General features: G+C 51.2%; 1 protein-coding gene across 1 annotated transcript; it reads right to left on the bottom strand.

The window, feature by feature from the left end:
- Positions 1-324: 324 nt before the first annotated feature.
- On the bottom strand, positions 325-25,470 carry FRMD7 (FERM domain containing 7). The gene is made up of 12 exons (XM_054040289.1): positions 25,227-25,470; positions 16,027-16,131; positions 14,041-14,083; positions 10,763-10,841; positions 8,782-8,879; positions 7,265-7,379; positions 6,933-7,080; positions 5,198-5,293; positions 4,285-4,448; positions 3,525-3,593; positions 3,365-3,440; positions 325-2,524 (listed from the first exon to the last, which is right to left on the bottom strand). Exons 1-12 carry the CDS (start codon positions 25,281-25,283, stop codon positions 1,469-1,471), a joined length of 2,106 nt encoding a protein of 701 aa, XP_053896264.1. The 5' UTR covers positions 25,284-25,470; the 3' UTR covers positions 325-1,468.

Genomic DNA, 25,470 nt, shown 5'->3' on the forward strand with positions numbered 1-25,470 from the left:
GCAGTGCCGGCTCTGGCTTTTTTACCGCCCCAGGCAAAAAAGCCTCCCGCCGCCCCCCCCGCTCCCCGCCCCCGCAGGGGAGGGCGGCGAGCCCCGCTGGGGAGAGCGGAGCCCCCGCAGCCAGGCACTGGGGGGAGGGCAGCGAGCCCCAGCAGGGCTCTGCTCTCCGCGGCGGCCAGAGGCTGCGCCGGGGGGAGGGCGGCGTGCCCCAGCAGGGCTCCGCTCTCCCCGGGGGCCAGAGCGCCGGGGGGAGGGCGGCGAGCCCCAGCAGGGCTCCGCTCTCCCCGGGGGCCAGAGGCTGCGCCGGGGGGAGGGCAGCGAGCCTGGTTGCAGCCCTGATCTTGGGCCGGAGCGCCGCGCCACCCCCCTCCAGGTGCCGCCCCAAGCACCAGCTTGGTGGGCTGGTGCCTGGAGCCGGCCCTGGTGGGGGCAGCTCAGCCAGCCTGAAGTTTTCTTGCGGTCCCCATCAGTGATTCCGGCCAGGTCTCTCGGCTGCTCGCTTGAATGTAGGGGTCGAGAAGCGTGTGTCTCTGAGGGCTCAGCGTGTGTCTCTCCTCCCAGGTTTGGGCCCACACCGGGTAGCTTGTATGGCCACATGCTGTCTCTTAGCGGAAGGAAGGAGAGAGGTGGATGTGAGTGGCAAAGACACCGTCAGTGGTAATGGGAAGTACCTCCCGCCTCACAGCGGGCGGGGGCAGCCTGCAGGGCAGCCGCCAAAACCGATTTACAAACAGACATACAAAATATGGTTCTCGGCAGCGTCTTTGGCTGAAGATGGTGTGGCTGGGGAAGAGGCGGCATTCGCTCCCTACACAAATCTGAATGCCAGTGACCAACACACTGGGCTGCAACTCTGACGTACTCGAGCCAACCTGTCTAGAGGCTTGGGTGAGGCACCATCCGTGGTTAGAAGAGAGGCGCTCCTCGCCATCATTAATTATGTGGCTGCGTCAAAATACAGGCGGTTGGCGTCACAGAGTGGGTTCCTTTGTGATCAGGAGCTGGGGCATATGGAGCTGCCATAACAAACGTTCTGTTAACGCACTCACCAGTCTTCCCAAACAGGCTCCCAGTGGCCATCTCGCTCACTCTCCATTAGAAACAGACATTTAGCAGCTTTCATTTAATCTATTCGCCTCGCGGAGGAGCACGGATGTGACATTTAGCAGTTTGGGGCAAGCCCAGGGCATGTGACTAGCTGACCCCTCTTCGTTGAGAACCTCGATGTAGGAGATTTTGCTGGGGTGCCCGCTGGTGGCTACTTTTTCTTGTCTGTTGCCTAGATCTTTATGTCCTAGAGCTCCCCTGTCGTCCAGTAACACAGTCTCTACAGCTGATTGCACTCACACAACACTCACCCGGCACAATGATTAGCAAGGAGGAGGGAGCAGCACCACACAAAAATGACTTTCCTGTTCCTTTGAGCTGGCTTTGGAAATCTCTGCGCTCTCAAGCCGATTGGTGACGGTTACGTGAAATAATTGGACATGCCCATTGAAGTCCTTGCTTCTGCGCTGCTTGTCGCAAAGGACACCTCTTCATCCTCCTCCTCCAGCTGGAGGCTGCCCGAGGACAGACGCACCCGGGCCAGGGGCGACTTTCCTACCCGGCCATACAGAGAGTAGTAATCGGCGTTCAGGAGATCCGGGTCGGAGTCGCTGGACTCGGTCCCGCTGCCCACCCCGCATTCGGCCGGGCGCGGAGCTGCAGTGGGGTTGGAAAGCCCTTGCTGGGCGAGCATGGACCGTAAGATACTTGCTTTTCTACTGCTCAGAGCAGGGCAAGGGCCCAGCGGCCTGAACTCCGACCCGTACGGGAAATGGATGGTTTTCATATCGGACTGGCTCCAGGATCTTTTGGGCAGTTGCTCTTGAATGCTGTAGTCAAAAGCCCCAGCCAGGGCTCTGCTCTCCTCTTGCAGGTGCCTGCTAACGCAGTAAGTCCTGGGCAAGGCCTCGGGCTGCAGCTCCTTCATCCGGGCCGGGCCCGGCCATCTCTTGGAAGGTTTCATTGACATGGGGCCAGGGCCACTCAGCCCTCTCCCTGCTTCCTCGGCGGCATGTGGCATGTGGCGTGGTACCGGGGGAGGCCTGTCCACGTAAAAGAACACTTGCGGAGACGTCGTCTCCAGCGGCTGGCTGGCGGAAGGGACGTAGGGCACATCTGTGTACCTCAGCTGCCTGGAGGCGACCTCCCTCATGTTGCCAACCGAGGTGCTTTTACTGTTCCCAGCAAGCTGGTGGCTGGGCTGGAAGGAGGTCAGCGGGCGGCGCTGCCCGAAGCCGTCGGCCGGCTCCCACTCCAGCTCCAGCTCGGCGTAGGCCAACGGGAAGGCAGAGCTGCTTTTGGAATGGGGCAGGAGCCTGGGGTCAGCTTCAGGCTTGGAGCGCTCCAGCTCCGCTGCGAACGTCACCTCCACGGAGGAATTCCGCCTCCTGCTGTCCAGCATGGGATCCGACGCGTGGACCCCGTTTGTGTTCCGGTAACAGGCTCTGCTGCCGTATGCCAGGCGCAGGTCTTCAACCTAGGGAGACAGCAGGGCCTGTTAGGGTAGGGGAAAGGCACTGGAAAGGGGAGGCGGGTTCTCTCTCTCTCTCTTCTTCTGTTCATTACAGCCCCACAAGCAACCAGATTAATAAATGCTACTCCGTAGCCCGTCGGGTCGAACACACGCACACACCCGCCTTGTGGCCAGATTCTGTTCTCAGCACAGGCAGGGCAGGGCCCAGTGAAACCCTAACCTGAGCCATGCGGTTCCAGTCAGACCTTGGCAGGGTGTGGCCGTGATGGGTGGCGAGGCAGTGAGGCCAAGTCCCACCTGCTAGGCTACCTCGGTGGTACCACTTCCCTTCCCCTGCCGCCAGGAGCCACCTCTGGTCTAGCCCTTTGGGCCACTAGGGGAGCCCTTAGCTGGGGCGGGGTGGGGGGATGAACACATGCGGTTATCTCCTGGGCGGGTGGGAAACAGACGGGAATGTGGGTCCCAGCACAGAGGGAACCAAGTCTCACGAGTGGTGGTGTCCTATACACCCACACGCCCCATTACAATGCAGCACGATCCACCGTGCAAGGGGCAGATGACGGACCCAGCGCTCCCCACACACACTGTACGGTGTTGTACACAAGTGCTGGCCCCACTCTGGGGTTCGCTCCTTCGCTGTTCACAGACCAGCTCGCAGAGCACTGGACACGCGCTCCCCTGGTCGCTGCTGCGCCATGCCCCCAAAATACCCAGGGAATGGCCCAGCATGGGCTCCCGCCCCACTGCTTTCTCTCCAGGGCAGCAAAGGCTGCGGTGGAATGATTAACCAGGCCTGGGGGCTGGTGGCTTTTTCCATCAGGGACACTGAGGCGAGACCAGTACCTGTTTGGACACGTCTGTGAGGAGGTCTGGGGACGAGCGGCACTGCCTTTCGTGGTACTGAGCCGGGTAGTGTTTCCTGCAAATCCAAGACACACAGGTCAGTTTCCCCTTGCAAATAGCCCGTGAAATGCTACAAAGCCTCCTCTGCCCCCTTCGATACCTCTCAAACGGCGCGCTCTTCCCCTTCCCCTTGCGCCCGTGCTCCAGCAGCTGCCGTTGGGTTCTGCCGCTGGCAAGGACAGAAAAACGCTTGTGAGAAACAAGTTCTAACGGTGCTGTCCGTACTGCATGTGACTGTAACCTCTGCTGTAGCCAGCACAGAGGCAACGGCTGGCTGATGCCTTGCACAACAGGCTTGGACAAAGGAGCTCGAGGTTCAGGCAGGCAGGCCTGGCCCTGCTCTGCTGGGCGAGACGCAGAGGGTGCGGGTACAGGGGAATGGGCCTAGGCTGCCTCCCTCGGGCATGGAGGAAGCCAGACAAGAACTGCAACTCGGAGGAGACTCTCGGGGATCAAAGCCCTGGGGCATGGCTCAGTCCAACTGACGGGCTCCGGGGTGACAAATCACTGTGTAGACGATAGGCTCAGGCTGGAGCCAGAGCTCTGGGATCCTTCCCTCACAGGGGCCCGAAGCCTGCGCTTCAGAGTGAGTATCTACAAAGCAAATCATTCCGCCCCGGCGCCCAAGCCCCACGCGCCACTTCAGCTGGCCCGGGCCAGCCACGGGGGTTTTTAATCCCTGGGTAGACACAGCCTTTGGCCCACTGCTGCCCTCGCAGGGCTACTTGCTCATCAGGCTGTGCCTAAAGGCACCAGCTAGCGCCAAGTTTCCTCCCCCCACGTTGCACCACACAGCGAACGCTAGCAAAGAGCCATTCGCTTTCCTCACAGTGTTACTGGAGCTAGTGCGAGCGATTTACCTATAGCGGAAACTTGAACCTTTGCTGCACAGGAGGGCTTTGGGCTTGGATTTTGGTTCTTCGGAGAGTCTAAAAAAAGCATGGTACTCCACGCACGTCTTCCAAAATGCTTTGCATGCATCTCTGCTTGCCATGGTAAACTCTAAGGTGTCCTTGCACAGAGCCTGGATGAGAACCGGACATTTGAAACACAACCCAAAGGGTCAACCCCCGTTGCAAAGTCAGTGTCCAATAGTGAAAACACGAGCAATTTTTCACACAAGGAGACATGCAGCGAGTGATGCAGGACTGGCCTGTGAACCCTGCAACCCCAGGCCTCTCAATGGACTTAGAGCTGAAACTGGGTGTGGGTCTCATTGGGGACAGGGTGAGGGGCCCTGGTCTGATGTATATGGGCCACTAACCTGTGTTACACATGTTGCTAGCTGACCCCTAGCAGTGCCTGGGGCAGTTGAATGTAGAACTAGGCTGTCGGCTGGAAATACTCGGGGACCACAAAGGTGTTCTCCATATACACATTGTGGAGGCCTAACCAGTCTGTGCCCCTGGGGCTTCACACACAGCGTGAGGAGAAACTTCCAGGACACATAGGAGCGAGGTGAAGCGAGAGACCACACACCAACACTGACACAGCCCAAGGGAGCACATGTTATTTGAAGTACGTGACCTTTGGGGCGGGGCACAGGAACAGGGAGGGATGGGAGGCCATGGCCCCACCACTTTGAAAAGGGAGAAGGGGCAGCGTGCGGGGAGGGCCACGGTTCGGGTGCCAGTGACACCCCCCACACACACACACACTGTTAAGAAGCTTTCGCCACCTCTGCCAACCTTGGCAAAGCCCTTCTAACTATTCCTTGCTTGATACAAACCTGTGCTCTTCAACCCTGGCAGCGGGTGGCAACATGGTACTTACAGAGATATTTGCATGTAGTTTGATTAGAAAATGTTTCCTCTTAAAACTCAGTTTCCGAATTTTGGCCCAGTTGAATGTGTTGATCTTTGTGTTCCCCTGCAATGACAATGCATTGGTCATGGTCAAATCATTACCGGCCAGGGCCGTGAGCTGGCAAAATGCACTCTGCATCTATTGACTCCCGTGAGTGTAGATGGTGCTCCGAGGATTTGGCCTCAAATCCTGCTCACTTTACAGTCCCACCAATTTACCAGCATCGGTTTACCCTGGCTCCGAGGGGCTGTGTCAGACAAGCAGATTTGGACCCAAGCAGGAAGGATAAGATGACAGGGCCTGATCCTGTGTTATGGGAGTTAATTACAAAACGCCAAGGGCCTGAGCCAAAGCCCCCCGGTGTTACTGGAAAGACTGCCATTAATTTCAATGGGCACTGGCCTAGATCCCGGTCGATTTCAGTGGGGCGGGATCAGGCCCTTAATGAGCGGGGGTGCTCCATCCGCTGTCTGTTGGGCAAAGCGCAGTCGTTATGTACGTGATTCAGGCATTAATCTAACTAGAACATACCTGTACTGCCCTAGCATGCATTCTCTCGGGCAAGCAAACTTTAAAAAGAACTCCTCAACACAACGGGGTTAGGGCCACATTTCCGACCCCAAGCACTGTGTTCTGACATAGAAACTACTGGGCTTTAAAGGAGCTGTTTATGCTCCAGTTATAATGTGTGCGTGTGTGTGTGTGTGTCTGTCTCGCTGAACAAACAGCCAGGCAGAGCACCACTCGCCTCAGAATGTGCTACACAGGCTGCTAGTTATTAACAATGGGCCAGGAATTATGATTTTCTTCCACCACAAGTGGCTTCGCAGGTTGGAATTAGTCTAGGCGTGGCTGCCCCACTTCATGCAGGAAACACAGAGGTATGTAGTTACGCTGCTCAGATGTCATGATTATAGCACTAGGTAATTGCATAGCCATTAGACGGCTATTTTTGCTTGAAGATTATATGGGAAACGTGTGGCGCTGCCCTGGAACGTGAACATCTTACTTCTCAAACACGCTAGTTTACAAGGGCAAACAAGACAGATTCTCAAAGCGGACACCTCCCACATCAGTGGAAGCCATGTCTAGGGTGTGATTTGTCACCGCTGGCTAGAGTTCAGTGGTTTGCCCAGCTTGAACAAACGTAGAGGGGAACATTTCATTGTTTGGACATTTTCAAAAGGAAAAATTCCAGTTGTTTGGTTCAAAACAACTTTTTGTCTAAAAATTTAAGCTAATTTGACTGAAAAGGGTTAAAGAAAAAAAAAGACTAAAATTGAAACAAAATGTTTCAATTGACCGGAAACGAAAAAACTAGATTTCTGGTTTGTTTGTGACTATTTTTGAGATTTTTTTGACTTTTCAGGCTAGGAAACAATTTCCAACTCTCAAAAGTGTTGGTCCTAGGACAGGAAAACCATCGCCCCCCAGCTCTTAGCAGGCTGGGTAGTGACGAAGATAGTGAAGTGCTTGGATTTCAGAAGGGGCCTACAACAACAAATGTTTACTTCCCTTATTTACTCACTACAGCGCCTGTCTACAGAGTGTGTCCCGTCCCCAGGGTGATTTCTTGGTGCAAGAACACGTCAGGTAGGTTCTGGTACAGCTAAAAGGCCTTTGATGAGAATGGAAGGAAAAGCTCTTCCAGAAGGGTCCCATTGCATCGTACGGTAGGAATTTAAAAGGGAAATGTTGTTACCCGTAAAACCAGCACTCCCATGTGCGTGACAGCCAGATTGATCTGCGTCCCTTCCCCATCGCTCGCGGGGTGGGGTCTAATCCCATACATTTCTAACTTCCTGGCTATGTCCAACAGGTGAACGTCCGACTCAGCTGGCGTCTTCCCACTAGGGAAGGAAGAGGGTTATAAGTCTACTGACATTAGAATAAATAGCCCCCTCTAAAGTCCTCTGACAGCACCCCCACATACTGTATAAACCAGTCTCTGCTACAGGTATTTAATATCCGTGTGGTGAAAGGAGCAGATACATTATGAGCTGAGTAGGACCCAAGAGCGGATGAAATGCTCACACGTGCTTCTGGTGATAATGCATGATCTTATCATCTAAATATTCCTGGTTGGGTAAATACTGGTGGCTCTCCAGGTGCTTCTTATCTGTTTCTTCGTGAAAGTCCCCCAGCTCAGCTGTAGGGAAAGAAACGAAGAGCGGCATTTAGCAATGCCAATTGAGGAGACGACAGCAGGCAAACTGAGCGAGTATTCAGAGACCAGCGACTTTGCTGATCCTTGCAAGAACATAGACATGGTGCGGGGGGATGGAAAGAGCCCAGACAGAGAACACCAACTTCCAGCTCTTCCTAAATGTGATGTTTCTGATGTTCCCTCACTGAGGACCTGGTCCTGTCTCACTGATGTCAGTGAGAGTTTTGCTGTTAGCTTCGACAGGAGCAGGCCCGAAGAACCAGCGACACGGTTCTGACAACAGGGCTTTTCCTGACACAAGGGCTTTGATGGGCATGGAAGGGACCCAGCACCTTATTGGGGCACTCAGCCCCTCAGCGGATGGGGGTCTCGTTAAGCCAGACTAAAGGCCTCATCCTTCCAACCTCACTTGTGTCAGTAAGGATTGCTCACATGACTAAGGGTCAAGAGGTTAGGCTCTAACTGGAGATCCAGATGCCTTCACTCAACCTTTCCATTTTGGACCATAGTGGTCCTTGGCCCTGTGGCTGGGAGGCCATGCAGGCTCCATGCGGTGACTCTTGGGGAGGGCTGAAGGCCAAGGAAACAAGCCATCCCTGGCTGGACCATGGTGTGGGAGACTCCGAGCTGGTCGCCCAGGGGACACTAAACAGCCTGGGCCATGTTGCTAGCCAAAGACCATTTCCACTGCGGTAACGCCCGCCCGGCTGTTCTGAGAGGTACAGATGCTTCCGATGGAAAAGCTCAGGGAACACAGCCGGGCAACGGCTGCACACTGAGCACTGAACTGTCTGTGCAAACACACACTAACTCGACTCATTTCACTCCAGCTCAGCTCTCCTCCACAAGTGCTTTGCTGGACTGGCACCTTTGGGCTTGGTCTCGCTCCCATCACAGCCAGGGAAAGTTTCCTAGGGACGTCAGTGGACGCTGGCTCGCCCCTGACCTGCAACCCTCTCTCCCGAGAGCAGTTCCCCATGCGCGCCGCTAGGCCTGCTCTCCTGCTGCCTGGGCTGATTTCACTCAAAACTCTGGCTGCAAAAGCCAGATGATGGGATAGAATAGTGAGTCTATTGTAGTCAGGTTCTGCTGCTGCACCCAGCTATGGGCAAGGACCGGGCAAACAGACAGCGTTTGTCAGACAGCCACTGCTTTGCCCTGACATCCAGAGCAGAGCAGAGGGGTTGGTTTGTAAGCTAAGCCATGCTTTGGAAGTGAATAGTTAGAAGCGGACGTTTGGAACAATAGAACGATACACCGTTTTTCAGGGCCAATTGTGATCACCTAGGCTGACCTCCTGCATATCACAGGCCAGAGAATGTCACCCCGGGCGTCCCTTGTGGGCGAACAGGAGCAGATCTAGAGCACGCTTGTCTGTCCTTACACTGCAAGAGGTGCGACACCAGCAACGCGGTGCTGTTCTCACTGCAGGGGAGCCTCCCGACTGCCAGGTCCCTCTTGATTTGAAGGGTAAAGAGATACCTGCAAAGGAAGAGAGAACAGTTTCCTGACCGAGAGCAAAAGTTCCCGCTCCCAGCTCAGACTAGTTATTAAGGAACGCAGCCAGCCCATGTCCTGCATGGGGACTTTGCTAGACAGGGGACCCTCCCGGAATCAGTTAGGCTTTGCACGGGTGAAAGGCCCAGCCCTGAAAGGAGCTGAGATCCTTCACCTGCCACCTCTGACAGGGCCGAGATCAGGACGGATGTTTATAAATCACCTGGCGATACTCAGATGGAAGGCAGTACACATGGGCCTGGCGAGAGATAATTTGGACCCCAGTACATCATGTTCACTGGGGCCCCTCCCCTGCCCATTTCATGTCAGTTACATACATTTTTGAGGCCCCAGTCCAACTGTCCCCATTTCCCCTGCCTCTTGTCTGCCTGAGGAGAACAGCTAAATGACTGACCCCAAGTGACTGGCGAGGACACATGGGAAGTACAGAGCAGAGGTTTGAAGAAGTCACCCTGTTCCCAGGAAAGGTAACTTCATCACTTGCTGCCCTGGCCATATTGGGTTTTGCATGTATATGTGATGGCGAGGTGATCACGACATTGTCTTAAGACGCCCAGAATAAAGGCTAAAAGGAACTGGTCAAGTCTCAGTTCAAGTGGATCTCGTTTTACCCCCAACAATTCTTTCATTACCACCAGGGACAGAGATTTCTTCAAATCAGAGAACTCTGTTGCTAGCATGGCTGCGAAACCAATGCAGGTAGGGCCTGCGCAGGGAGTCACTTGTCTCGTAGGCTGTGCCAGACGTACAGACATGAGCTGACAGTTTTCCAGAGGGAAGAGAAGAAGTTAAAGGGGATGATGGGAAAGGGGTCGGGAGGGACTCGCCTTCGGAGCCGGGCTGGGAGCTGCAGCCGTGCGATGCAGGTAGGGGGCGGCTCTGTCTGAGTAGGGGCTGGCAGAGGTGATGACCTGGCACCTCTCCCGCCCACAGTAACTGGACTTTGGGAGTCCAGTCAGTAGATCTGACCGGACACCATCATGTCCCCTTTTCAACTGGACTTTCTGGTTGAAAACCGGACAACTGGCCACCCTTGAGTCCAGTTCCATGCTATCGCAGAAAACCCTAACATGTAACCCCATTCATAAACTTATCAAGGTCCATTGTAGACCCAGACGATCAGCCAGTATCCTGCTGTGAGTCTGATTTTAAACTCAGATCATTTTACACATTGTAAAGAAGCATTGTAGACGCTGGTAGTTTTAGCAGCAGGGTCAGGAACAACTAAGCTTTCGACACCCAGTGTGTGAGAAGCAGTTTGGGATTGTGAGATGAGGTGTGTTGCTTGGGTGTTTATCAGAGAAATAACACTGACATTTGAACGGCAATCTGTAGGTTTCGAAGTGAATGCAACCCTTCGAACTACGGGACAGTTCACACCTCTCAGAGCTATTGTCTTAGGTTGGCTAACGAATCTGCATGAAACTGCTGCATTGGTTTTACACTTGGTTCATGTCTGTAATGTTTTCTCCAAAACATAATTGTTTTTTAAATAAAAGCTTATATTCTAGAGCACAATTTTGCACTAAAAGGTAGGATTCTGCAGCAAATTTACAGATCATAGGGAACCCCAAACAATGCCTAGCAAATAAAAATCTGCAATGTATGGCTATGGCTAATGGACAAATAAAGATGATGGATTAGGCAGATTTTTTTGTGTTTCTAAACAGAGGGTCAGAGAAAGAAATATTTGCAACATCTAAAGTTGCACTGATAGTCAAAATGACTATTGCTAGAGGGCCTCTTTTGGCTGCAGACCCTGAATGTTTTAGACAACGAAGACTGCGTTACAAAGCCTCTAGTAGCGAATAAAAATGTAGACAATGAAAAAAAAAATAGTACCGTACCTTGTCAACTCTTCTCTCAGATGTCCAGGGTCCACTGGGAAAAATTTCACCATAAATTTGAAAAGAACCTCCTTAGGATCTTAAAACACAACATCTTCATAAGTTTTATTTCAAATGTCTGTTGAGAACATTTACAAATCTCTTCACACACCCTGCACCCACGCACACGGGGGAGTAAATCACTTTCATTCCTTACAAATTCGGCCCTGATGGGTGCTGAGCATCTAGGACGTGATCCTGCAGGGTGCTGAGCCGGGATTCAATCCAGCCACGTACTTAAGCAGAACCTCAAGTTGTACCACACGAGCAGGACTATTGAAGTCAATGGGAGAATGGCCCCACTCCAGTAAACAGGACAACCCCGATGATTCAGATTAAACATGTACTTGAGTGCTGCCCTGGGCCGGGGACAGGGTGTTCAGTACCTGGCTGGATTGAGCCACGGCAGAGCATGTGCAGTTCCCATTGGAGTCCAATCACCTCCCAGGATTGGGCCCATCGGGCTGCTTCTTTGCCCACTGAATTCCAGCGGACCGGAGTGTCTGAAGTGAAAACAATCGTGTTCAGCATTTCTTAATGTGGCTATCCCAGTGGGGTCTAGCCAGCCATCTATTCTGAATCAGAGCTTCCCATTGGGGGGTGGACAATACCGCACAGCGACAACAGCCCCTCCACAGACGCTACTGGCGCGCAATGAAACCCAGACAAACCGAAAATGTAACCAGCCCGTGCTACAGGGCCCAGAGGAGGTAAGGAAGAAACAAGCCCTCCCATGGCTCGTTTGTGCACTGAGAGCTGCAGGATCAGCTCAGATAAATGTAATTGCAGGGTTGTTTTGGGCAGGGAGGGGCTGTTGGCAGGCATGTAATTGGGAAAATTCATATTCCCAGCACCCAAGTCTGCCCACAGCTCCACCCAGACAAATCCTGCAGGCATCTGGAGGGGGTTAACGAAGGGCAGACTTTGGTCCTCGACAGCGTTTTAAAGCCCGTTGTGTCTCAGCCACACATGGGCTAGAAGGGGAAGCCAAACGGAACGCTGGGGCCTACAAAAGGGCCGCACTTGAGTGGAGGTGATTCCGGGGCCCCATCTGCCTTTCTGTGGAACAATGGACACAAAGCTGTTGAGACCGAGGGGGTGGCCACACCACAGAGCTTACAGCGGCGCAGCGAGTGCAGATGCCCTCAGCCGATCGGCGAGGAGAGAGTTCTCCCGTCGACTTCATTACGCCAGTGCCCGCGAGTGGCAGTAGCTATGGCAGCCGGAGACGCTCTCCCGGGGACAGAGCACTGTCATCACCAGCACTCACATTGCTCAGGGGGGTAATCTATTCACCCCCCAAGCCACATAACTTAGACCAGCCTCAGCTGTAGTGTGTGCCAGGAGCCAGGAACCCGATGGCTGGGTCCACAGCCTTGCCCCTTGAAATGTCCCAGTGCCTTGCACTGTGTGGGTCGAGGGGACTCCCCGAAGGACAGTTCTTGGCACTCCAGGAGCTACATACAAACGTATTGGCTTCCCTGAAACTGCATTAAGGACAGAATCACCTGTTCCTCTCAGAGCCTGGGGGGTGATTTGAATAGAAGATAGGAACCACCTTGAAGCAGGGAAAAGCTGAGAAATTCACAGGCACAACGATTTGGCAGCAGCCTCTGAAATGGCAGAGCTGGTGGGGAGGGGTCATGGCGGGAGGGCAGAGGGCGGGGGCACCACCACTATAAGGACAGTTGTGTTTCAATCCATTCTGACTGGCATGCAGGACAGCACACAACAGAATGTGCGAATGCAAAACCTGCAAAGGGGCTGCTGCATTTCTAACCTGCAGGCAGCAGGTTGAGAGCATGTGGCACGCCTGCTTCTGAGCTGTGGCAAAACACCCAGGCCAGCCCAGAGCTGACACGTCACAGCCACGAAGCAGGTGCTTGTGCCAGGCCTTTCACTCATGCTGAAATGCATGGAGTACAATGTTGCAATCAAGCCCCAATGCTTTGTTTTGCAGCCTCACCCCCCGCAACCAGGAACCACGATTTCACACACGGCTCAGTGCAGCCGATACCTGAACTTGATCTCGCTTGCAAATTTGTTTTTGAAAATCATAATCTAAGCTGATGGGGAAATGGTTTAGATGATTGGTTCTGTGTCTGGCAGTCTGTAGGTCACCTCGGGGTAATCCCGGTTGGGATGGGATGTTCTAGGATGGAATGCATCTCTCCAGCACCAGGCCTAGCTGCCGCCTACATCCTGCATAGACTAGTGCTTAATTGTAATGAAAGAGGTGCCGGGGCTCAAGCAATTTTTTTACATTCATAACTGATGCAGCAAGACCACAGGTGCCGGGGCTCTGAACTGCCAGGCCCAGAGGTGCCGGGGCTCTGAACTGCCATGCCCGGAGGTGCCGGGGCTCTGAACTGCCAGGCCCAGAGGTGCCGGGCTCAGCCCTGGCACAGATTAAGTACTGACATACACCCGGTGCTAGCCTAGGCATAGGAGTGAATTTCACCAGTGGAGGTCCCTTTGCTTGTGTAAGGGTTGCAGAGGCCCGCTTACTCAGTGATACTCAGCCTGCGGCTCGCGAGCCCCAAGTGGGTCTTTACTGTGTCTCCTGTGGCTCTTTGCAGCACATGATATTAAAACACTGGGTGATTTCACTATTAACCAACCCGTTATTAACCAATCAGGAGGCTTTTATTACGTCATTAACCAATTAAGTTATCAACGGGCACAAACATATTAACCTGTTTGCTGTGAGAATAATAAATATGTACAGTAAATATTTCCCCGTCATGCTGTTTGTATATGAATAGTACTACAATGAAGTCACATCACTGGGGCTCCTTGGGGTAATGTCGCTCGCTAATTTGGCTCCAGAATCACTGAGTATCGCTGCTCTAGGCGCACATAGCTACACTCCAGACAGAAAAGTAGCTTTTGGCCGAACACTGATCAGGCACGTGAGCTGCCAGGATCTCGCAGCCTGAGTTTTGTTACAGACAGGACAGCATTGCCATTGCTCTGCTGAGCGACAGAGATCCAGAGCATCACAATTCGAGCCCCGCTCCTACGGCCGCTACACTCTCACAGGATGTAAACTGGAACGTGAAGACTTGGCAAACAGACCCACCCAACCCCCCAGCACAAGGGGAACCCAAGCAAAGGCCAGAACCTGAAAGCCCCCGTCCCCAAGCGTCAGCCAGCTCATGAATGTGCCGGTGAGACTTCTGGTACTAGCTGAGATTTGTCTGCAGCGGCTAGCACATGGTTATTCCTTAGACACTTACTTTTCATCTGTTTTGTTATGGGTTTTAGAAGCTCCAGCCAAACCTGCAATAACAGCAAGGAAGAAGTTGGTGAAGACACAGCATGAAGTGCTGGGTTTGTATAAATAAAAACAACGCAACGTGTCAGGAGAGAAAGTAGAAAAGATACAGGCCTGCTGATGCTAGGAAAAAACTAAAGAGTGACCTGCCAGTAATAGGGGCAGGAAGAATAATAAACCCAGATGGGCCATGTTCTCCCACTGCAGGACGTGAGGAAGTCACTCGAGCACACTGAAGTCAATGGCACTTAGAGTCATAGAATCTCAGGGTTGGAAGGGACCTCAGGAGGTCATCTAGTCCAACCCCCTGCTCAAAGCAGGACCAATCCCCAACTAAATCATCCCAGCCAGGGCTTTGTCAAGCCGGGCCTTAAAAACCTCTAAGGAAGGAGATTCCACCACCTCCCAAGGTAACCCATTCCAGTGCTTCACCATCCTCCTAGTGAAATAGTGTTTCCTAATATCCAACCTGGACCTCTCCCACTGCAACTTGAGACCATTAGGGGAAGAATTAGGACCAGGACACTCAAGAATTTGGACAGTTTCACCTTTACTTCCGCTTTTGTGTAGTGCCCAGGGGGGTGCCTTTCTGCAGGAACCTCATTGATCTCGTTGTGCAACAAGAAGAAATGGGGGCGAAATCCCGATCGAGACTAAAATTCCTTTTAAAAAGCATGCGTAGGCTCTGAACAGCTCTGCTGACAAATGAGTGGGCCAGAAAGCACCCTGGGAAGCCCCTATGCCTGCAAGGGTCATGGCGCAGCCTTTGTCCCCAGCAAAGGGGTTGGGGCGCAGGCTTACCTCGGGTGACTCCCACTCAGCGGCGCAGCAGGGGGGCTAAGGCAGGCTCCCTGCCTGTCTTGGCTCCCACTATGCCCCAGCAGGTGTGGCTCCGAGGCGGGGGGGCTAGGAGGCTCCTTGCACTGCTCTTGCTCACAGGCACCGCCCTCCCCAGCTCCCATTGGCTGCAGTTCCCAGCCAATGGGAATGCGGAGCCGGTGCTTGGGGCGGGGAGAGCGCGTAGAGCCCCGTGGCCCCTGCTTAGGCCCCGGACTTGCTGGCTGCTTCTGGGGCACAGAGCGGAGCCAGGACAGGTAGGGACTAGCCTGCTTAGCCGGGCAGCACCGCCAATCAGACTTTTAACGTCCCGGTCGGCAGTGCTGACCAGAGCCGCCAGGGTCCCTTTTCGACCAAGTGTTCCAGTCGAAAACCAGACACCTGGCAACCCTATGCTGTGATAGGCAGGGCGGGTAGAAGAGGGGCAGGACAGGAGCAGAGGGAGGAGAGGAGGTTGTGGGGACAGACGGGCGCAGAGCGGGTGGGTGGATGGGAAGGCGCTGGAGTTAGGGGCAGACGTCAGGAAAGGAAGCGGGACCAGCAATTTGATGTGTGTTATTGTGTCACTAAAGACTGAATCATGCTGCCTATGCACAAGGTGGCAGCATTCCCACTGCACGGCAGCCTTGCTTCTGGCATTTCCCACCTTTCAGTGCTTGGGTACGTCTTCACTACCCGCTGGATCGGCGGGTAGCGATCGATCTATTGGGGATCGATTTATCACATCTCGTCTAGACGCGATAAATCGATCCCCGAACGCGCTCCCCGTCGACTCCGGAACTCCACCAGGGCGAGAGGTGGAAGTGGAGTCGATGGGGGAGCCGCGGCCGTCGATCCCATGCCGTGAGGACGGGAGGTAAGTTATCTAAGATACGTCGACTTCAGCTACGCTATTCTCGAGGCTGAAGTTGCGTATCTTAGATCGATTCCCCCCACCCCACCCCCAGTGTAGACCAGCCCCTTTACTTTGCAACCTTCAGGTTTGTCAGAACCTATTTTTGAAAGGTAAAAGCAATCTACTAATGGACGCTCAGGACTGCTGAATGCTGCCTTTGCCAAGTGCTGTGTTTCATTCAGAGGGAACTTGGCCTTCTTGAAGAACGTCACTTACATTGTTTCCGGCCTGGCTTTGGAATTCCAGTCCGAAGTATTCCTTCTCCGCCAGGCGCAGGTGGCTGCAACTCAGGTTGAACAACCCTTTGCCAGAGGACTTTTGCTAGCAAACAAAAAGCTCGTTAGAAGCAGCGCAATGGGCAATGTCTGGAGCAAGAGATTAACTGATGTCACCGATGTCAATAAGAAACTCCAGTCATGAATCTTTGAAGCTATTAATGGGCCCCTGGGCTAAGACGTCTTGCCTGCAAAGTAGCCAGTACAATTTGGGGATGAGACAAATAATAATTCAATAAAAATAACAAATACAATAAAACAAACATACACATCCTAGATACAGATGTCTCATCACTATTATATTCTTCTGCAGGCCTTACACTGCCCCGCACGCCTCTGCTGGCGCCCTCCCCTGGTCAGGTGCAGTCAGTATGTAATGTGCACAGCAGAGAACCGGAGTCAGAGTCTTACTAAACTGCCACGGGCCTGAATCGGATCTCGTGCTGGGGAGACTCAGGGCTAATGCCACTGAAGTTAGGAGAGTTTCACTGGTATAAAGAGTTACCGCTAGAGTGTGCGCACGTGCACACGCACACACACATGCACACACACGTGCACACATGCACACACACACACACACACATGGTGTACAGAGGCCTCAACTTCAAAAGTAACTAGTGACTCTGGGAGCTTTTGGTTCGTGGTATTTTTTAGGTCTGCAGAACCTACACAAAGTCTGATTTTCACACTGAACACCCACTCTGAAAGTCAGGCCCCTTTACGATATCTCCAGTTGGGCACTGAAAAAGGTTCACGAGTCACTTTTGAAAATGTAGTCTTAGAAAACATAATCTTACAGTGTATAAAACTTTTCTCATGATTATATCCCACCACCCCCTGGTGCAGTGCACAACACAGGGTGTGCTGGCCAGCCCAAAAGAGTGCCGTAAAACCTTAATTCTACCTCAGCGCATCACGTAGCTGACACACGCCACATATTGAAAAGAAGAAATATTTGAGAGAGTTTTAAAAACTGTCATTGGGCTATTTTTGTTAACTTGAAAATGTTTCTTTCCCACCTAAGCCGGCAGCATGATCCAGAGACAAACCTTAGTCAAGAAAGGCGAGTTGCCGCTGGAAGTGAACTACTAAACGCAGCATATGTCATCCTCTTAGTCCTTTGAATTAAAACTCTTTGTGGAGAATAAAATAAGAAAAGTTTTTCACAACTCCCAGGAATCGGATGCATGAAAAAAAACCTGGACAAAATCTTAGTTTATTTTTCTGCCTTTTAACAAAAGCTATTGTGGGCGATAGAGCGGTTCAGACAATGCAGTGATGTTTCCTGAAGACAAATGCGCTATGCTCAGAACCACCATATGGAAATATCATATGAAATCAGGGTTGCCATGGCAAAAGCATTTAATTCACCAGCGATCTGGAAGCGAACATCAAACCTGTGTAACTTGTTGGTGCACACACACAGAGAGCTGGTAAATTAATAGGGCGCCCTGCTGAAAAGCTGGTGACAGTCCTTTAATGTCTTGGGAAGGATGGGAAAGAAGAAGAAAAAATGCTGCTTGTGGTGAAAAAAGGAAGCTGAAAATTGGACTGGCCAAAAGATGAGCACCAGTGGTGCTTGGTCCAGAGCTATGCAAGGGACCGTCCGTCTGACCTGAGATTTGCAAACTGCCTACAGGAGTTGGCTATTTAAATCAATGGAATTCAGGCATCCAAATCATCCCATCAACTTTTCCTGGAGCCCTGTCCCTGGCCAAGGAGTCCACCTGGCTCTGGACTGGCTACATTTGTCACAGGCTGCGGAAGAAGAGAAGGGCTCTCGCCGCCCCGGTCAGCCAGTTGTCAATCAGGGCCAGCATTATGACACTGACATCCTTTCTGGCCAGTTGCACATTAAAGACTCTTTAGCACTTTGGGAAAAGATAAGGGGACGTCTCACTAGTCTCTCTGTAACAAAAGGGGCTGAAGTCCAAAGCTGTGGTGGAGCGCAGTGTGCAGGGGCTGCAATGTTGGGAACACAGGTATCTATTGCAGTACTGTCAAGAGTTTTACTAATGCATTGCAGGTATATAGTACCATGCACCCAAGGACATCAGTGCACTGTAGACATTTTCATTAATCTGCATAACTCTTTGATGTTCGAAGCCCACTATCATCTGTATCTGGTAAACTTAAACCCAGCAAGCTTCAGTGGTTACCTGACTTTTCCCAATGATCGATTGGCACAGCTGGGAATAGAACCCAGGTGTCCTAGTGCCCATCCCCAGCAGACCACAAATCAGGATCTAGAGAAGAGCTCCGTGTAGTTCACAAGCTTGTCTCTTTCACCAGCAGCAGAGATATTACCTCACTCTCCATGTCTCTTACAAAATAAGAAACATTCAGAGATGAAGAGGGTTTGGTATGAAAGCAAGTTTAAAGCAGGACAATAATTAGCCTCAACTTTCAAGTGACTATCCTGAGATAAAACACTTACGCAGGAAATAGCACTGGCAGGCAAATGGATCGCAGAGTTCCTTCCCAGAGGGAAGGGGAGGTGACTTGAAAACTGCAACTTGTTCAGAGCAATATGTCCATGCTGCACGCTAATAGCAACCCTTTGTCGCTCCCGGGGGGGTGGAAATTGCTAGCCCCGCGTGCTGAGCCTGCTGCAAAGTGACAGCATAATAATAGCGTTCTTGCTCCAGCATGCCTCATTTGCCTCAAAATGACTAGATCACAAGGATAATTAAAACAATTATGATTGTTTATTTCCATGCTAAAATTGTCAAGCATTCTTCCCAGTGATGGGCAGCTGGAAGAGAGAGGCGCTCGCTGTTTTCTCACAGGCGTGTTACTCACTTTCAGGCTTCGGATCACGCCACACATGGCATCACTTACACCAGAAGAGGAGAGAGGGACTCTTGTCGCCCGATCTCTGTCCTGTATCTCCTGCCTCTGCTCTAGGAGCGTGTTCACCCTTTGTCCTTTCTCTTCTCCCACCCTCCTGTTACACCTTCCTCTTCAACAGCCTCTGCCCTCTCTTGGGAACGTGCTTTTTAGTGCACATTATGATGAGCCTTACCAGTAACCAGGCCCTAAACTGAACGCAAAGAAGTGAGTGCGGCCCGACTGCTGGCTGGGCTCAGACACCCTGAGGCAGGGACAATGGGCTGCGGCCCCAGCTGGCGGGACGTACAGCGGCTCCTTGCCACTGGTGGAACTATGCTAATAGACACTAGCTGGGGACAAAGTCCCAATATTTCCAAAGCGTTGAAAGTGTTCAAGTGAAGCTCTAAATAAGTGGCTAATAAATACCCAGAATTAATCCTAGACACTCTCCCAGGCTGTGGGAAACCCGGCAAACAGCCACTGCCCAGAACCTCCCTGCAGCCAGCACTTCTGCAACGTCACAAGAGGGAGGGTGTCTAGTGGAGAAGGCAGGAGACCTGGGTGCCAGGCTGCAGCTGTCTCTGTCCACCTGGTGCCAGGAAGTGCTGCTTGTGCGAAGGAACCAACGTAAGCCTGTTCCGGGGGCCAATGTAGCCCCAGGTAGGAATACTTTCCAGTGGCGAGAGTAAGTGGCAGCTAAGTTTTCTTTCCTTCGGTTCAGCCCTGCCTGGAGCTGGTTGGGATGGAAGAATCACCCAAAAGGATGCCCAGTTAGTTCTGGAGAATGGTGAATCCCTCCAGAAGAGGACTGGAGTTGCCATCTTCAGAAAGAAACACACTCCAGAATAAAGACAACCCCACTCAGCCAGGCACGGAGCCTGCTTGCATCCAGCTCCCTGCATGTAGACATAAAAAGGTTCCCCATTTGACCGGGTCCACCACCATCACAACAATAACAGCAGTATTGCAAGCAGCCTGCACTCTGCTGCAATGTGCTTACGCAGATGCAACAATGAGCAGGCTGATAAAACAATTTGGCATATCCCAATCCAGACATACATATGAGCTTGCTGAAAGAGAGTCCTGATCTTCAGGGGCTTAGCTGTTTCAGTTCTCAGAAGGACTCCTCCACCACCCTAGAACTGTGCTAGGAACAGCCATGTTAAAATGCAATGGTTTCTCCCACAGTCCAGGCTAGATCGTAGGATGTGATTCAACATCCATTCAAGTCCCTGGGAGTGTTTCCACTCTGGGCTGGGAATGAGCCCTTAGTACCAATGACAGTTTTGGTGATTCAGGCCCTTGCCCAGTGTTACTGGAATGAAACTACCAGCTCTGTTGTTTCTGCAGAATCTTACTTAAGAACATCAGAAGACCTTAAGAATGGCCATTTTGGGTCAAACCAATGGTCCATCTAGCCCAGTATCCTGTCTTCTGACAGTGGCTGATGCCAGATGCTTTAGAAGGGGTGAACAGAACAGGGCAATTACTGAGTGATCCATCCCTTGTCGTCCACTCCCAGGTTCTGGTAGTCAGAGGCTTAGGGACACCCAGAGCATGGGGTTGCATCCCTGCCCAGCTTGGATAATAGCCACTGACGGGCCTATCCTCCATGAACTTATCTAATTCTTTTTTTAACCCTGTTATACTTTTGGTCTTGACAACATCCCCTGGCAATGAGTTCCACAAGTTGACTGTGCGTTGTGTGAAGAAGTACTTCCTTATGTTTGTTTTAAACCTGCTGCCTATTAATTTCACTGGGTGACCTCTGATTCTTGTGTTATGTGAAAGGGTAAACAACACTTCCCTATTCACTTTTTCCACGCTGGCCATGATTTTATAGACTTCTATCATATCTCCCTTTAGTCGTCTCTTTTCCAAGATGAACAGTTTCAGTCTTTTTAATCTCTCCTCAAATGGAAGCTGTTCCATACCCCTAATAATTTTGTTGCCCTTCTCTGTACCTTTTCTATTTCTAATGTATCTTTTTGAGATGAGGTGACAAGAACTGCGTGCAGTATTCAAGGTGTGGGCGTATCATGGGTTTGCATAGTGGCTTTATGATATTATCTGTCCCTTCCCTAATGGTTCCTAACATTCTGTTGGCTTTTTTGACTGCCGCTGCACATTGAGTGGATGTTTTCAGAGAACTGTCCACAATGACTCCAAGTTCTCTTTCTTTAGTTGTATCAGCTTATTTAGACCCCATCATTTTGTATGTATAACTGGGATTGTTTTTTCCAATGTCCATTATTTTGCATTGATCAACATTACATTTCATCTGCCATTTTGTTGCCCAGTCACATACTTTTGTGTGGTCCCTTTGTAGCTCTTCGCAGTCTCCTTAGGACCTAACTATCTTAAGTAGTTTTGTATCATCTGCAAACTTTGTCACCTCACTGTTTACTCCTTTTTCCAGATCATTTATGAATATGTTGAATAGGATTGGTCCTAGTACAGACCCCTGGGGGACATCACTATTTACCTCTCTCCATTCTGAAAACTGACCATTTATTCCTACTCTTTGTTTCCTGTCTTTTAACCAGTTACCAATCCATGAGAGAACCTTCCCTCATATCCTAGGAGTGCCTACTTTGCTTAAGAGCCTTTGGTGAGGGACCTTGGCAAAGGTTTTCTGCAAATCCAAATACGCTGGATCCCCCCTGTCCACATGCACATGCATCGACTTGCAAATGCAGGGCAGTCCGCTCTGTTAAATTCAGTGCATTCCTGCCTTGACTCACGACAAAGGACAGGAGGAGGCAGTCAAATTTGTGCCCTTTGCTGGCTCTGCCTGGCAATTAGGTTTGCTGGTTTTTAGACAAATCTTGCCCTGTAGCAAATCATACTTGCAAAGAAGCAAGCTCTGCAAACATTCAGCCTTTGTGCGGAGCAGAAAGCAACAAAGCCGTTTTCTCGCCATTTCTGCCCTGCTCTCGGACAGTCTCAACATGCTGCTGGAGTCCACTCGTCCTGCTTTGTTCAAACGATTCCCAGCGATCAGAAGAATGTCCTGAATGACGTTCTATAAGGGACCATGTGCTGGAGAGCTCATTCAGACACGCAGGGAAAGGGGAAAGAAGGGATGTTGCTGCATTGCTAACAGCTTTGCAATATCCCACGCAGTGCAAGAAGCCAAATTACGTCTGTCCCACGCATAGGCATCGGGGCGAGAAGGCACAGTAGTTCCCGTGCCACCGCATAGGAAGCAGCCCCGGAGTTCCAGGAGGTTGCGAACACCGTGGGCGGCACTACAGGGTCCAGAGTGTAGGGCCAGGTTGAGCCCTTCGACTCAGCTACCACCGGCAGGGCTCGGCTGGGGAAAATGCAAAGACGTGCTGGTGCTGAGAAGGCTCCTCCACTGGGTCTCAGGGCCGTAACTGGGCTCTCAGAATGGATTGTAACAGAAGGGCCGTGTTCACTGGCTTAGCCATGCAGCGACACTGATCACCATTAAGGAGCCTAACAAAATTAGGGATGGCGCGGACGATCGAATAGGTGGCACATTCATTACGGTCTCAGCGGATCCCAAACTGGGAGGTATTGTGAGCTTCAGGGAGGGCAGAGAACTGGTACAGAGGGGCTGAGAGAGATTAGAAACCGGGACAGAGAACGCCAGCCTAATGTAACCAAACGGAAAGTCATGTGTCTAGGGAGCAACAAGCGAAGGGTGACACTTGGAAAGTAGTGCTGCCGACACAGACCGACTAGGAATATGGCTAGACATTTCTGAACGGCGCGATCCGTTAGAACATGAAGTCATCTCTTCGGGGAATGGTGGGCGCCTCGCCGCTGGGAAAAGCACTGGGCTTGGCTCTGGGCCTGCCCCTGGGGAAATGAACAGGGCCAGGTCTCCTTCATTGCCAGTTTCTACGGGCTCTGTGCTCTGCTCTGCTGTCAGATGGGGGGAGAAGAAGCCAGGACCGGGGTGGGGAGCATGCATGGAAGAGAGCAAGGAGGGAGCATGCAGAGCTGCTTCCCTCATCACTTAGAGGTCTTTTACCCTGGGTCAGAGCGAGGCCCTCAGAGCAAGCAGGTACTGGACCAAGGGTGCAGCCAGCAGATGCAGACTGTTCCCTTTACACAAGCAGCAAAATGCCGCAGTGGAGGCTAACGCTGGTGGGAGCATCACTAACTCCCCCACTGCAGAAGTTACTGGTGGGGCTCACGTTGTCGTTTCATAGCCCTGGGGGGAAGCCAATGGCCTCACAGCTTCCCTGGAGATAGAAGGGGAAAGGATTGCTGGAGGGTCTGCAAAGGGACACGTGCTCTGATGTTCTGGGTGGGAGTGTCACAGACCCCCAGCCTAGCCGCCCGGCTGCTTCTGGGGTTGGGGCAGGGGAGAGGGAGAGGGAGGAGCCACGCCGCAGCCACAGGATCTCTTCACCCCCAAGGGGTTTTGCTGCTAGAAGGAAACCAAGGAGCCCTGCAAGCATGCTGGTAGGAGGTAAAATGTGGCAGCCCCTGGTTTGCAGATTCAGACACTGCTTCCTTCACCTCTGATAAAGGACAAACCTGGCTGCTAACCCTGAGTCTGTTGCATGTGCCCCTCTGAAATGAGACAACGCAGCATTTGTAAAGTTTCTCCGGAGCTTGAAGTAAATGTTAGCTGCTGGGGGCGAGGGGGGCTGCTAGCAGCAGAAACATTTGCCCTAGCTGTTTAAGGTCTCAATTTCCCAAAAAGAGACACAATTGTCCACTGGCTGGCACCCTTGTGTAGCTATTTACTCTGGTGCAAAGTGGGTGTATGGAACATCAGCTCTGACCTGCCCAGTCCCACCAGTGGTATTTATGTCCATGGGGGACAGGTGCAAATGATTACCCAAGGTACCAGACAGTGGGAAACCAGGCCCTTGTATTTGGTCTCTTTTGTATTTCTTCCTCCCATTACACTAAAGCACTCTACATTCGAGAGAGCTTTCCAAAGTCAGTAAGGGTTTAGGAAGAGTCACGTTTGAGTTGCTTGAAATATCTGTTCAAAGCTTAGCCTAGAGCAGTCTTTTTATTCTGGAGAAGTCACTAATTCAACTCCTCATTTATCGTAACCATAGAGCAGCAAATGCAGCAAATGCCTAAAAGGGGTTTCCAATACTGTTCCATGTAGGAAAAAAAAGAAGGAAATGGCTTGTAGTTGCTCTAATGGAGGCTATTTGCTGCAATAACATGTCATGCAGGGTGATCGTGCTATAAATGTCTTGTGCAAATAAGGACACAGAGATGGACAAACTGCAGCAATATCGTATTAGCAGCATTCATTCAACTCTCACCCCACACACCCCCATCTCGCCGTGATAAAACTCAGCATGTTTAAAAACACCTCATTTGCCAGATGACTCCAAACCTCTGCTGCATTCATGTAACTAAATACAAGTTAAAAAAAAAATTCTTCCTACTTATTCAGAGTACGGAATTACTGTATTCAAAAATGCAATTGCAAAGAAACCAAACTACAACTGAAACTGAATACAAGTTCTCTCAGGCTATGTTATAAAATATTTCCTAGGAAATGTATTATAATTTGAATAAAATAACTTTATATAAAATAACATGGTCCCTGGAGAGAGAGAACTAAGTCCTGAAATCGATCTGGTTAAATGTTATTTGAATGTGACCGTAGCAGGCTAATCAACAGTATATTCTCAGTCACTCCTAGAAAGAGATGTAGACAGTAATATCACTTTGCAGTTAGCTACACACAAAGCTGTAACGATGTAGAAAGGAAAGGCTAATATTTTAGCGCAGATTTTGCAGGTTAATATTCAAGGTTAATATTTATTAATTTTGCATAGTTAATAACGATATAGTTTTTTTTCCAGGTACTGTTAGACAGTAAATAAGAGTCAATGATTTTCTTTGCTTCTGATCTCCTCAATGTAATTCCATTCGTTTTTCTCATCAGCCTAGTCTCCATGAAGACAAGCATACAGATCTTTCCCCCCATGGGTAATTTGGTTAAATATGTTATGTTTGTCCTGGACCCAGACTTTTCTTCCTGGCCGATGCTTATGTTGGCATCCAGACAAACGACTGTCACACTTGTCAAAAATACACCCCATCCCGGCTGATTTCAAACTGATGACACCAGATGAGTAAAACCCATCTCCCCCACTTTTTAAAAATGGGATGCAAATGACAGAGCCCAGCTTGTGCTCGTTAGCACTGACACATACAAGGAGGACAATGCTACATGCTCCTTTTTCCAAAGCTGAAAACCAGTAGCTCTTAGAGACCATCTGAGGGTTATGTAATCCTTTGGTGCAGCAATGACTTCAGTAATTAGAACAAAACAATAATATGATAGCCACTTACATCCACTACAAAGATCTTCTGGGAGTCATCCAAGAACTGGACTTTCAGATGCAGCATCCTTGAGCACACAGCTGAACTGCCAGCAAGTGCAGGAGTCTTGGTAATCTGCGCTGTGTGCCAGACAGGGTACCCTGAGTCCTCTTTCACACACAATTTCACTCTCAGCTGGATGGAGAAGGCTGCAGCCACTGTTACACAGATGCAGACTTCTCTTTGGAGGGAGGTCTGGAAGCAAAGGCATGCA

The sequence above is a fragment of the Malaclemys terrapin genome, chromosome 9 (genome assembly GCF_027887155.1).
Source record: "Malaclemys terrapin pileata isolate rMalTer1 chromosome 9, rMalTer1.hap1, whole genome shotgun sequence".
NCBI classification, from domain to species: domain Eukaryota; kingdom Metazoa; phylum Chordata; order Testudines; family Emydidae; genus Malaclemys; species Malaclemys terrapin.

Excerpts from the sequence above, each read along its gene's own strand:
- FRMD7 (XM_054040289.1), bottom strand. The coding sequence starts at position 25,283 with ATGCTGCATCTGAAAGTCCAGTTCTTGGATGACTCCCAGAAGATCTTT. Across the intron at positions 7,380-8,781 it reads GGTGTCGCACCTCTTGCAGT|CTGAGCTGGGGGACTTTCAC; the intron begins GTAAGGACAGAC and ends CTTTCCCTACAG. Across the intron at positions 3,441-3,524 it reads AAGAGCGCGCCGTTTGAGAG|GAAACACTACCCGGCTCAGT; the intron begins GTATCGAAGGGG and ends TTGGATTTGCAG.